Source organism: Sinohyriopsis cumingii, chromosome 17 (genome assembly GCF_028554795.1).
Source record: "Sinohyriopsis cumingii isolate HCF-2022 chromosome 17, ASM2855479v2, whole genome shotgun sequence".
In the NCBI taxonomy this organism is placed as follows: domain Eukaryota; kingdom Metazoa; phylum Mollusca; class Bivalvia; order Unionida; family Unionidae; genus Sinohyriopsis; species Sinohyriopsis cumingii.
In genome coordinates, this window is record NC_142977.1 from 98,691,486 (window position 1) to 98,706,311 (window position 14,826).

At 38.6% G+C, this 14,826-nt stretch overlaps 1 protein-coding gene across 2 annotated transcripts in view; it reads left to right on the forward strand.

The window, feature by feature from the left end:
* Positions 1-14,826, forward strand: part of LOC149779518 (fatty-acid amide hydrolase 1-like) — a 126,018-nt gene that overhangs the window by 73,018 nt on the left and 38,174 nt on the right. For both annotated transcript variants that reach the window (XM_089940230.1, XM_089940231.1), the window contains exon 11: positions 8,417-8,542. In XM_089940230.1, coding sequence (XP_089796356.1) covers positions 8,417-8,542 — 126 coding nt within the window. The remainder of the gene's footprint in view (positions 1-8,416; positions 8,543-14,826) is intronic.

The window sequence follows — 14,826 nt, forward strand, 5'->3', positions numbered from 1 at the left end:
TGCATTACACGTAATCAGATTTATTGGTAAATATGGAAAGACCTTATTAAATTTTTAAAAAAATCAATTAACCTGTTCTGATTTTTAATTAATTAATGTTATATTTTCTGTGCAAGCCTGCAGACCGTGACAGTTAATGAGACTTTTTTTGCCTTCATTTGATAATTTGGTTAACTACGTAAAATTTTTAAATTGATGTATCAATTAACATGTTATATTTTGTATGCACGCCTATGGACTGTAACGGTTAATATGACCACTCTAACCTTCATTTGCCCTCTCCTTCATGGTTACATAATTTGATTAAATGCCTATTACATTAAAGTTAATGAAAACAGCTATGCTAATAATCAATTTTCTTCTTCAAATACATTCCCCAATAACATTAATGTTAGGGATAGCAGCCTTCTGCCTTGCAAATCGAACCCTACTAAAATACCAAAATCGTCTTTTTCTTTTTCTTATGGACAAAGAGCAATAACTCATGCCTATTACCTCACCCTTGCCACCAACAGGTGTTGCCAGTTCTCTAGCTTCACTACTGGACTGTACATTTTACCTCTGACAATCCAAGCCATCTAGTGTTAAAACGGGACCACCCAACTGTAAATATGGAGTGAGTTAACGTGACACTGATTATGTTCGCTTGCTTCATTGATAACGGAGGTGGCATTTGCGACTTAGTAACATGCTGATTACTAATTTATGCTTTGTTTATCTCTTCTTGTGTTGTTTTCAGCTGAAATGTCAAGTAAATGAATGAAATGCAAGAAGTTCAAAGCAAAGGAAGACAACCAGGACGCTAGTATTGTATGTACGAAGTTTACATCATCTGTGTCATGCAGCATAATACGTGGACACAGGGAGTCTGGGCTACATTAGTCCAGAAGGCAGCAAAAGGGAAGGAAATACAGAATATGTCAAGGAAAGATAACACTGATGCCCTCAGTATACACCCAGAGTCAACCTCCATTACGAGTGTAAAGTTCATCGCTTGCAAGTGTCAGCCACAGTAACATAAGTGACAGGGTAGGAGTATAATGTTGAGATGGTACAACTGTTTGATTTTGAACAATTGCATCATCTGGTCCAGGAAATGGTGCAATTAGTGATATCAGGTCATATATTATCTTTATTTCCCTGTCTTACTTCCACACTTTTTTCTGACCCATTGGCTGAGTGTCCCCCAGTTTTAGGCTGCCCAGTGGGCGTTAGTGCCCCTGCATGTTCAAGCATAGCTCCTGTAAGTCTGGATGCATGGGGTTTGTACTGGATCCATTGGATTCAGTTCATATTACAGCCTTGCTGTCACCAGCTGTCCAGCCGTACCTGCATAAGAACCTTTTTAATAAAATGGTCTATGCGACTAGGATTTACCGGGATCTTAGTGACATATCCTTCTGTGTATTCATACCATTGGCAACATACCCTTGCTATTACGGAGATTTCAGTGAAAAATCTGTCCATCCAGCCAAACCCTTGGAGCGGCCGGTACCAGTGATAGCTGGACCGTCTTCTATACTGCAAGCATCCAGGCCAACCATAAGCCTGGCTAACAAGCCACCTATTCCGGCAGTGCTAGACTTCCATAGGTTCACTGCTAACCCATATGGGAGAGTTGGTGACTTTTTAAAAGTGAACGGAATTGAGTCAACGATGCCATTTGGTTTGACTTAACCAGAGCTGTAAGTGGAACCACATTAGGACTCGGTAAACAGTGACTTTGATGAAGCTCCTTCAAATGAACTGTATTCAGATACGACCATGGAACGGACTGAAATTAGCCTCAAGGCACCAGTCGATAAAATGTATAGGGTGTTTGCAACTTCAGAATGCCATCCACCCTCTACCACTACTTAAGACTATAAAGTTAAGGCATCAGTAGATTGTGATGAATAAGAGATGTCATCCTTGTGGATCCTTGCTCCAATCAACTTAATTAAGGAGATCAGTGACCTGCTTTTGGGCAGAATTGGTGACCCAGGGAATTCGAAGGCGTTATTTTCAGAAAGCCAAGACATTCTCATCTCACTGGTACAAAACTCAGACACCTTCAATGCTGATCGATCTGGCCCTTGACCAAAACCTAGCAGACATTCATATGTCCGCTCTACTGTTTTATAAAGTGGACAAAATGTGTTCCATGCCATGTCAAAGCTATTCCATGACATAGTTGCTAAATCTTGAATGTTAGATTTAGCCTCATTGGCAATTTTCTGACTTGTGGAGAAACCTGGTAATCTGACTTGTGGAGAAACACGGTAATAACCATGCTTGAAAGGTGACAGCCACGATTGCTAGAGTCATTAGCTATGCAGATCATCATACTATGGCCATTGCATTGACTGCTTCAGGCAATTTAGACCAAGTATGACATGACACATGTCTGTGGTCCATTTCGCTCAAGTCTCATCATACCCGGCTTGACCACATTTGGGTCTATATTGCTTTTTTGAAGGAAGAATTGAAGAAAGTCAGAGTCAGGCAGCTCAGGAACTGCCCCCTCCAACTGGCCACTCTACCCACACACGCGTTTTGAAACAATAAGGCCCTGCCAATGCAGAGGGATGATAAGCAGTCTAGGGACAAGGGATCGTTTCATTTAAATAGATCCCAGCCCAGTGCCAGGAGGCCACAGTGTAACCGAGCTGTTGGGCAACTATACAGAGGGATAAGAAACCAAATTTTGCCACCTTCAAGCCTCCTAACTCTAAATATTGACATACCCTCCTCACCACCTGCAGATATCCTACCTGTGAGTGGCCAACTCCTGTGATTTCATGCTCACTGGAGCACCCTATTTCCTCAGAACGATTGGTGATCCAGGTCATTTTTGAGGGGCTTCGGATTTCATTTATCCAGCCTCATCACCTTTCCTCCTTTTCCATCTTCATGGAAATACCGTCAGAACTGGAGATGGATGCCTTTCTAATATATGAGATGTTGTGACCCTTTCAAAAATAGGCAGGGCAGTTGAGATTGCGCAAAGACTACTGACAGCGGCACATGGAAGCCAGTGGGAGTGGCCTCTTCACATCAACATTTTAGAAATGAAGGGTGTCATCAGTGCCTTTCACTTGTGGAAGGATCTAATGTCAGGCTGCTCTGGTGGTGACTTGCCTCCTTAAACAGGAGGGCACCAAAGCAATCAACATGTGTGTTCTGATTTGGCATTTTCTACATTCGTGCGACAATCTCCATATCAGTGTACAAATCAGACATATTCCCGGCAGACCCAATGCCCTGGCCGACACTCGATCAAGCAAAAGTCAATTCCTTGACACAGAATGGCCTCTCCATCCATTGGTCTTTATTTGGATCTGCCCTGATGATCGATCATTTTGTGACAAGGTGGAATCACAATGTGCCCTCCTTTGTCTGTCCAGTTCCAGACTCGGAAGCTTGGGCCATGGATGCTCTTGTCAATCATTTGGGAAGGGTTGTGGGCATTTGCCTACCAACCCACGGTCTTGCTACCAAAAATAATTCAGAAGTTACAGGGTCAGAAATGCAAGATGATTTTGATAGTCCCTCTCATATATGACAAGTTCTTGCTTACAGATCTCCTCGATCAATCTGCCAAGGAAGATTTTGGCCAACCCGAACCTTCTCAAGCAACCATGGTCATGGGTGTTCCATCTTCTTCTTCAAGCATGGCTGTTGTCCAGACATCCTTGTGAGACAAACAATTTACACCTTCAATTGTGGAGAGAATCTTGAGAGTCGAAGGCTTTCCACTCTAAAGGCCTAGGAGGGAAAATGCGATGATTTCAAGGAGTGGCACCATATCAGAAACATCATCCCTCTGAGTGCCGAGCTGAATTATCTTCAGTTCAGATTAGATGGTTTGATGGTCCTCATGATACAACTAAGCTTTTTAGCCAAAAATAGGTTACTGCCTGTCAGCAATCAAGGAGTCATCATTCGCTCGCTCTCTTCCATTGACAGGTAGAGAGCAGCGTCCATGTAAGATCCTGTTCACGTACTCTAGCACTACTTGAAACGCACGGACTAATCATGACATGTACTAGCGCCTCTTTCTTCCAGTGAAAGCTAGGAAACAGGATATCACCTCTAAAACCTTTACAGAAATGGGTTATACGCTCTGTGTACTCAGAGGTCTCACAAGATCAGAGTCACCTGATTACTGTTTATGAGATTACAGCAATCTCTGTGAGCCACACGCTTGAACATAATGTTTCAGTCCAGGTTATAGTATAAGCTGTTGGCTGGCATGCAGAGTCAATCTTCTCTTGTTTTTATCTCAGAGATTTAGCTTCACTGAAAAAAACTTGAATCTGGTAGGGGGCGCTCACCAGTTATTATGTACTTTTCAGAGAGTGACGTATGTAAGGTGAAGTTGTTTGCATTTGTAACATGCAAAATAGAGATAATGTTGGCATATCTCTATGCTACTTTGATGTAATGTGGCTGACATTTCTTTGGATACTGTACTTGTGGAAATTGTATATGATCTAAGCACATGGTATAACAAAATGGATGCCACCATGTGCTTGACAAATTAACCAGAGTTAATCAAAATTACACTAACTTGAGAAGTTATTAACATAGGGATAACAAATTTTGCTGAAGAAAGTAATAGCAACTTCTGAAAGTGTAATGAACGAATTACAAAATATCTGAAAAGTAAAAAAGTTATCGGCTCATTTTTTTACAATATACCTCTGAAGCCCAGGAAGTGAAAATGACCATGGGGAGCTAGCAGTTGTTTTATACAAGCACATCTTAAGTGAGCCCAAGCTGTATATTCTATAACCTAAATTACACCCATCAATCATACATCAAAATCTAGGGAATTAAAAGTTCTTCTAATAACACCTAAGATATACGAAGTCTTTATTATACAGCCATTATAACCAGTGAAGAAATCCTGGGAAATTATTTTCTTTAAAATTCTAACTCTATGCAAAATACAAAACTCTAGAGCGCCACCTAGGTCAGGTGGCAGCAGCCCAGATGACCAACAGACCCAATGAAAACAATCAACACAGCGTATCACTTTCGCTGGATTCGCCAGTGCCATTTTGTAGGTCAAAAGATTTAAAACATTATCTTCTAAACCATATGTATGGGTCACACATGCTGACTTGAAATATTATTAAATGGAAGATTCCAAATGCTGACTTCATATATTATTAAATCGAAGATTCCATATGCTGACTTGAAATATTATTCAATGCAAGGTTCCACATGCTGACTTTTGTATTTATTGGTTACTGCATTTGTATGGGAAAATATGAATGAGTTTTACGGATGGATACTGCATGACCTTGGGAGTATATCCATCCGACAAAACTAGTTCATATTTTCCCATATAAATGCAGTAACCTTTTTATTATATGCTCATTTTCTTACTCCACCTAAGGCTTAATTATATAAACAAAAATGCACTACACCACAACCGCAAATTCATCATTACACAACAACATTATTAATGCACACATAACTCCGCCCCGATAAATTTGAACTTAGTCACGCGCAAGACATAACTTTCAAAAGAAAATGGCATGTCTAGCTAAAATTGAAATTTGGAGTCATATTGTGAATGAATGCGCATTGCAACAACTTTTCCATTTGATCTGGAATGAATAGATTTTGATATTTGTGGCGATTCTACGAAATTTCATGATTATGGACTGGATCTATATGTGATAATTCCACATGAAATACATCGGATTGAAGAAGCTAGGAAGAAACGTATTGACATCTGCAAATGTGTTTCTGTTAATGTCATTGAATGTTAGAAATCATAATGTGGAAAAAATATGAAGTATTTCAATTGCAATTATCAAAAAGACGCTATGCAATTTAATGCTTATTTCATTTTGAGTGCACTAAGGAGGATGTAATCGCACTTGGAATATATTCGAAATTACAGTATAATTTTGAAATATGTAATCAAGATTGAAAACCTATGACATGGCTCATGTAATTCGGATTTGCAGAACTGAGAAAGTACATTTTGAGGAACTTCAGGATGTAAAACTATAAGTATGTTTTTTGCCATTCTTATTACCAGCTAAAGGTGACAGTTTATGCCTTGTCACTTGCACGTTATTTGTAGTTACCCAGCAATTTTATGAAATCTGGTGTCTAAATCTGAAATATTGTATCAAAAGTTAACGCGGAATGTGGCAAAGCAGCTGCTATGTAGCAATCCACGAAACATCTGTTTAAATTAGTTCATTCAGAAACAAATTTAATCACGAAAACGTAAAGCGTTTACTGCGCGTGTACATGATTTGTTTACAAATCAACAATGCTGGCGTCTGCGTCCATTGTTTGTTTACTATAGAAAGTAACTCCTTTATGAGTTCAATATGAAGGTGCACGCGAGTTCAGTATTGTAAAATACTGAACGATTCTGACAATGCAAAGTTAACATAGAAAAAATGAGCATATGATAAATATAAATATTTTATATCAGCATGTTCCATATACCAGAAAAATATGTGGAATGAAAACGCTACAAACAAGCATTATAACTTTAGACCCATCATGGGAGAATTCAAGTTCTCATAGCACTAATTACAGAGATAAGGTTTTACTGCACCAATCACATTTTGGATACACATACCTAACTCGTGCACAACTCCTGAAGGGTGAACATCGTCCAGGGACAATAATTTGCCAGTGACCACAACAAGTGGAACAGAGTATTGTTGAGTGTATCAACTTCCACCCTGTGAGACAGAAAATTTATGTATGAATTCAGTTAAAAAGCTTTATGATATAAGTTCAGAAAAAACACTTAGACTTTTAATAGTTTATATAACAAATTTATATCCTGTATTTTGAGTATTTTATGTTTTTCACTTTTATCTTTTGTTTTATGTACCTTTTAAAAACAGTGTTACAACTTTGGCTTTAATCATTTATTCTTGTGGAACTACGTGAATACTTTTATTTTAAAGAGTTTACTTTCCTAAAGTTTCTGCAATGTTTTATCCATACATGGTTGGAACTTAACTTTAATTGGCACTTTATAGCCTATATTGTACTGATTTGCTACATGGTGGCCTAGTGGTCAGAGCGTCCGCCTTGGAGGTTGTGGGTTTGATCCCAGCCGAGTCATACCAAAGACTTGCAAAAATGGTACTAACAGCTGCCTTGCTTGGCGTTCAGCATTAAGAGATTAGTGTTAGGACTGGTCCGCCTGGTGTCAGGATAATGTGACTGGGTGGGACATCATGCTACATGTTTGCGACAGGATGCCCTCGTAATAGACATCACTGTAAACTGCCACACTGCAGACATCGTAGCAATATGACTGAAAAATTGTTAAAGCTACGTTAAAAATCCAAATCATCCATTTATACATACATACATGGAGAGAGAGAGAGAGAGAGAAAGATAGAGATAACAACTTGTGTCAACTGCCATAAAAGAGACTGCTTGAATATATGTGAATAAGGTTGTCAAGGTTCACTACTTTTTATTTACTGAACCATAATACATCAATGCAAGTCAGTTCAAGATAAGCAAACAAATCCTTGAATCTACCATGATCTAAGAACATTCTCATTACGATCAACACTACACAGATTGCTTGTGTTTGGAAGCAATATTCAATGAATAATACATTCAAGTTCATGCAGATTTATTAAATCTTAACCTTGATTATAAATGAGATGTTAGCTAAAAGCCACACATTTGTTTGTAATTTTCCCATGAATTGAATTTTTCACAAATCAGCAATTTTCAGTTAAACAAGAAACTGCCCTTACGAAAATAAATGATTTAATTATACAGTAACTTAATATCTGAGATATTTTGGTTGATTTTATTGGTGTATTTATGGGTATACATTTATCAGTGAAATTATTAATGTATATATGGGTATACATTTATCAGTGAAATGTTCTTTGAAGAGGGAAATTTCATTTAAAAAGATTCCTATACTTTGCACATTTGAACATTTGCTGAAGACATTAGTAATTTCTCAGTCATTGTTGATAAAAGGTAACAGGTATGACAGTGAGAATTGTTCGAATGCAATACATACACAAACATGTTTTGTTCTGAGTTGGCAGAAAGAACGTGTTTGATATGGTGTAGGTCAGGCCTCAACTTAATAGGCCATGTGAGATGAGTTCTTTCCCTGACTTGGAACAAAATGATTGCAGTTTGGTATTTATTACTTATCCCCTCTTTTATGCTTTCAATTTTGTTTAGCATTACAGTATGAAAAAAATTAAAAATTAATTGGGATGTATAAAATTATAGTCAATGCATGAAAAAAATATTGACATGTGGATGACAGAGTAGACACCCAAGCAGTTCCAATCAGGATATGTGTGATATTGAAATACATATTGAACAGCTGAATTGAATGCCAAATTAGTTATGTAAGATTAAATGGGTATGTATTAAAAGTTATTGTTCTGTTACATAGATCTATGAGAAAACACACAAGTTGAAGATTGGGTATTATACATTCGATGGATATCTCGAGCCAGTTCCAGCATGCCAGAGAGCTGTAATGGATGCCAAGACCATCCTTGAGAACCAGGGACACAAGGTAAGGAAACTCAAGGGCTTCAGTAGGCTCATTTGTCATCAAGAGATAGAACACATGAACCAATTTTTTTTGTTGCATGCTTAAGTCACTGATCAAAAGGTCAAATGTGCTTGCGGTATGGTTCTGATTTCAATGTGCATCTTCCATCCTGTAACATATTCTTTTTATCACTTTTCGGAGGCCATATTTCTAATCTGATTTTGATTGGACTTGGAATATGGGCTTATATCATAAACAACTGAAACAACTTCAATACTGAACGAGCTCCATGCATATTAATGAGGCAGTCTTGCATCTGATTGACTCAGAGTTTGTTACCACTTCATAAGCCACATCTTTTATCTGATTATGATTAACATGCAATTCGCTTATATCATCCAGATATCAGTCTTTGTAATGGATGCAATCCATGCATGTTGTTGAGGTCATCTTGCATTTGATTGCCTGAGCTTATTTCCACTCTTGAAGCCACATTTTGTATGTGTTTCTAGTCAAACTTGGAATTTGGGCTGGTGTCTTCAAGATCTCATACAAGTTTAGGAATGATCAAGATTCATATTCATGAGGTGATCATATATCTTATTGACTTGAGCGTGTTGTCACTCTGGAGGCAATAGTACATGTTATCACTCTGGAGGCCATATTGCGTGTTATCACTCTGGAGTCCATATTGCGTGTTATCACTTTAGAGGCCATATTGCATGTTATCACTCTAGAGGCCATATTGCATGTTATCACTCTGGAGGCCATATTGCGTGTTATCACTCTGGAGGCTTTATTTCTGACCTGAGCTGAGCAGATTTGTATTATCAGCTTATATCATCTATAATTCAGCTGCATTTCATTAAGAGTGGGGTTCATGCATTTTTATGAGAAATGTTGGCTTGCATGATATATTACCAAAATTGGTGAAAATGAAAGGAAATGATGAATAACAACCATTAACTTATAATCTGATTAATTTTCTTTAACCATTCAAATATGACAAAATGATAGATAAAATGCAATCATGAATGGAATGCAAATGGAACACAAATGGAATGCATACAGAACACATACGAAAATCAAATGAGATCCTAATTAAATGCAGATTTGGTCAAATTACCTGTTACCATTTTGGGACAAATGTTTGATAGGGATTTTAATCAGACTTAGTAAATAGGTTTATATGATGAACGTTTCAGGGAAGTGTGATCATGAGCACGATCTACACATGTTAATGAGGTTATCATGTGTCTGAGTCTCTGACCTGGTAACTCTAGTTCTGATCAGATGTTGATTAAACTTGTTACAAGTAGTCTTGTATCATCAAAATCTATGAGTGGTTACAAGCAAGACCAACACAAATGTGACATCATCTTGTATCGTTTTGGCTGTGCATGTTACAACTCTGCAGACCAAATTTTTGTATTGGATTTTGTTCAGACTTGATAAATAAGCTTATATCATTAATGTCTTTGGTTCTAAAATATTACGTGAAATCTGTACATATTAATGATGTCATCTTGTATCTGATTGCTCGAGGTTCTTGGAGGAGACTATATACTGTATTTCGCACCAATTTTGTTAAACCTGTATCTTTATATCAAGATCTTAGATGAGTTCCACTATAAGTGCAATCTGTGTGTAATTATGTCTTTATCTTTCGAATTAATTTTTATCTAAGTAGTAAAATATGCCAAACTGATATGATAGAAACAGTGGAAGATATTTTATATAAGGTTGTTTTTGCAACACTACTTATAACTACTTATTGAAATGGTCCACAGTTAGGTGATGAAAGCCAGGTGAGTGATATCTAACCAAATTAAGCATCTTATGTTTTATTGCTTATATTAATTATTTGCATTTATTTATTTGTTTTACAAAATTGCCAACTTGTGTATATTTTAAGCAATTCATTTTCTTCTTTTCGTTTGATATGAGTAGACTTGTTGACTTTACATAGGATATTGTGTGGTCAATTCATTTTAAAACCATTTTCAATACTTATTTGCTTTGCTGTATATTTCTTGGTTCTAGTCCCCAGTTCAAGGAGCCAATTAAATGGAGGAATAAAACAAAAAGCAACATAATCCCAGCTTGATATCTTTGTCATCTTCAGACAATTAGAATATCGTATCTCATTCCCTTGGACCTTTGTGCAGTTCTCTTGTCTCTTGGGCACTTGATGTTTTCATCATTTAAGTTGTCTTTTAGCATTTTTCTGCATATCGTATCCTTTTTTGTGCTTTATTGCTTTTTTTCTCCCAAGTTCATGCATAATTTTCATGTATCTCTGTTTCTTTTCATTGAAATTGAGAGTTTCGAGTAACTTGTCAGTGAAACAGGACTTCTTTGTTTTCATCCCTCTGTTAGGAACTGGTGTTAGGGTAATTATGATCTGCTCAATTCTTGTACTGGTTCATTGTTTATTTCTTTTATTTCCTTTCAGTATTCCTTTTCACTTTCAAGAAGGCATTTAACAGGGTAATGCATGCAGCCTGGTGGGCGACCATGAGACTGTGCAACATCAATGCCAACCTTATCACAGTAATAGAGCACCTCTATGACAAGGCCACCAGTGCAGTATATTCCAACAGCAGCATAGGGAATTGTTTAAGAAAGACAGTCAGAGTCAGACAAGGCTGTCTGCTCTCTCTCCCACACCATTTAACATCTTTCTCGAGAGAATATGGCTGACGCGCTTGAAAAACATGTACAGACACTCAGCATCGGAGGCAGAACAGTCACCAACTTACGTTATGCCAACATGATGGACTAGCAGGAAATGAACAAGAATTAGCTTAGTAGAGAGCCTCGACAAAACAGCATATGGCATGATAATCAGTGCAGAGAAGACCATAATGATGACCACCAACACCATGGGCATCAGCATTGACATCAGGGTCCAAAGTACAAAGCTAGAAACAGTCCACAGCTTCAAGTATTTAGGGGCAACTATAAGAGATGAAGGATAGAAGCCTGAAGTATTCTCCAGGATTGTGCAGACAACAGCAGCGCTGACAAAACTGAAGCCCATCTGGATCGACTAGAAAATCGCACTCAGTTCAAAGATCAGGCTGATGCACTCACTGGTGATCTCCATATTTCTCTGTGCCTGTGAATCATGGACCATAACAGCTGACTTAGAGAAAAGGATACAGGCAACAGAGATTGGCGTCACATACAAAGACCATGCCACCAACAAAGAAATACAGCAAAGGATCAAACAAGCCATTGAGCTTCACAAAGATCTCCTGATCACGGTGAAAAAACTTAAACTGTCTCACGATCATCAGGACTTGCCAAGACAATCCTGCAAAGCACTGTACAAGGAAGAAGAATGAGAGGCATGGAACTAAAGAAGTGGGAAGATAACATTCGAGAGTGGACAGGCTTGACATTGAGCTACCCACTGCGAAAGATGGAAAATTTAGAGGAATGGATGAAGCGGCTTGTTCGGTCTTGTGTGGTGCCCCAACAGTTTTAGGGACTACGGGACTGATGATGATGATGATGATGATGATGATTCATTTTCTTACAAGTTATGGCTAAATCCAGTCATAAAAAGGTTCCATGGGATAGATCCCACCTACTTATTGTGTACTGCATGTGCCTGTATGGACTGTTGTCCTGTTTGTTGCTTTTGGCCTCACTAGATATAGGACTTAGTGGAAAGTCCCCATGGATATCAGGTCAGGAAGATGGGACCTGCTTCTTCGTCATAATTACTGAAGACTCCCTTTGTTCCCAGGAGGATTCTATGACACTTCCCAATGTGAGAAAGTCACCATCTCTATTAAGGGAGGGGTTGGTAACTCTTTATGAGGTAAGGAAATTGGCTACTGTCATAAGGGTGGGATAACTAGAAAGAAGTTTTCAGTTCCTGCAATCGAGGAATCCTCTGCACTTTTGGATTGAGGGAATGTGCCAGTACCCAGTAGGAAGCCCTGCCTTCTGAACGCAATGGAGCTTGGTCTTGCATGAGAAGATCTGTTTACAGATTGAGAGGATCATTCATTTGGAGGAGGAGTCGAGTCACCTGACCAGTTTGGAGAGGGTCTCCAGGGCAGAATCCAAACTGGACATTCTCTAGCTCTCTCACTAAATACTGGTGAGACAAGTAACTCAGAAGTTGTATTGAGGCAAAGAGGCAGCCAGACAGCAGAAAGGTGGTCTGTCCTCTCTCCTTTGCTTAGGCCCCTGGTTTCAGGGTCCTCTTGCCTGCTTTGCTCCTTAAGCACCCTACCTTGAACTCAGATGCTTCCCTGGTGGGATTTTGGCAGGAGATTTGTCTTTCATTTAAAGCCTCTCAAAACTTCGGAACTGAAGGCTCATACTCTAGTTATTGTAGCATCCAAGGAGGAATCATTATCACTAGCTACATTGCAGAGATTATTGGAGACCTTTGCCATGACAATGATACATGTTCTATTAGTGTCTATAGCAGTTCTGTCAAGCGTCTCAACATCTGTCCATCTTGAAGATATAAGGTTTATCATGTGTTTTCAGAGCCTTTACTAGGGTAATGTAATAGCAGTTTTTTAAGGTCCTTAGTGGTCTCCATCCTTCAGTACTTCATGGACTGGTTGATGCACAACTTCCACAGTGTGCCAATCTAAAGGCTTTGTCTCTTTGTCTCTGTTTTGGAGATAGTGACTCATCTTGGCGTGATCCCAAAACAAGAGATGTCAGATCTGATCCCATCTCAGAATTTTCTTTCTGTGGGGATGAAATTTCTTTCATGTCCGGGGATAGTCCATGTTCCTTCCAACAGAATCTTACAAGTACTTACTCTCATAGCAGCATTGGATGTGAATATAGCTCACCTGTACCTCTCTCTCAGGGGACTGCAACAGTGGACTCCTTTATGAAGGTTTCATATCCTTATTTCCTCTAGCAATCTGAAGACTTCACAAGGATCCCCTCTTTGCTCAGATCCCCATAGAATCCAAATTTGTCACCATCTGAGTTGGTGGAAAATCAGGACAGTTTCAAGTTCACTTTTACGGCATGTCTTAGGCCATCAGCCTTTCACCTGGCTAACAGAGTCAGCAATGCAGTAATAGCAGGTAATGCTAATAAAATGTATTATGGTTGGATAAAACTAGTATTAATTGTGCAATATTGATATATTGCACAATTTCTTCAAGACCCTCCCTGCTCTTATGTCCTTTCATTCTCATTTGCAAGTCAAAGAAGGATGATATTCCAATCGTCAGAAGTTGACTGAAGTGTGAGGTGGTGAGACTGGGATCATGTTTTTTTATATTCTATACCTCAAATTACTAATTGGAGGAGGGATTAATCTTCTAAGAATGGGGACTAGTGCTGGGAAAGGAAACGACAACACGGCAACAACAGTTCTATCCCACTTATATGCCAACCTAATTTCTGGCCACGAACCAGCTACTTTTTGGTATCTCCAGTTTCTTTTGAAATTGTCAGCCTCAGTAATGCCTGTACTGGGAATAATGTATTCCTTTGTCCATTTAGACTTTGACATTGTCTAAATCATAAGAGAAATGAAAGGGTTGTAACTGTCTTTTCTTCTCTCAATGACACCTCTGGTATTTTATTATCTACCATCTAAGTGGGGGGGGGGGGGAGCGGATTGTTCAGGCTATTGAAAGAGTTTATTAGTCTCTCACTGAGAGAGGTCTTTCATGAAAATGAAACCCATAAGGTCAGCGCTACTGATGCATCTTGGGTCATTATGAATCATTTTTTGGATGTCAAAAGAGCCACATTGTGGCAGTATCAGTCTGCCTTCTTGTCAATTTACCTATGATCCATGTCACACCACAATGAGGGTATTTATGCATTGAGCCTTATTTTATAAGCCAACAAATTGTCAAGCTATCCTCCAGTCTGCAGTAGAGCACCTTACTGAGAGCAGTGGTAAGTTCACTTAGATAGATTGTCTTAGGCCATCAGCCTTCCATCAGGCTGACAGATTCAGCAATGCAAAAAGAATATTGTATTACTGCTGTTAAAATGTACTGGAGTTAGTAAAACTAGCTTTAATTATGTAATGCTGCTGGTTTTGCTCACTTCTCTCCGCCCTTATTGCTGATGTCCATTCAGTCTCATTCCAAGTCAAAATATGATGATATTTCAATCATCAGAAGTTGACTAAGGTGTGAGACTGGAATCATGTTTTCTATTCTATACATCTTGTTACTAATTGGAGGAGGGACTGATCTTCTTAGACTGGGGACTAGTGCTGAGAAAGGACACAGCCACACAGCAATAACAGGCATTACCTAATTATATTAGTTTTACTCCACCCCCACCCCAAA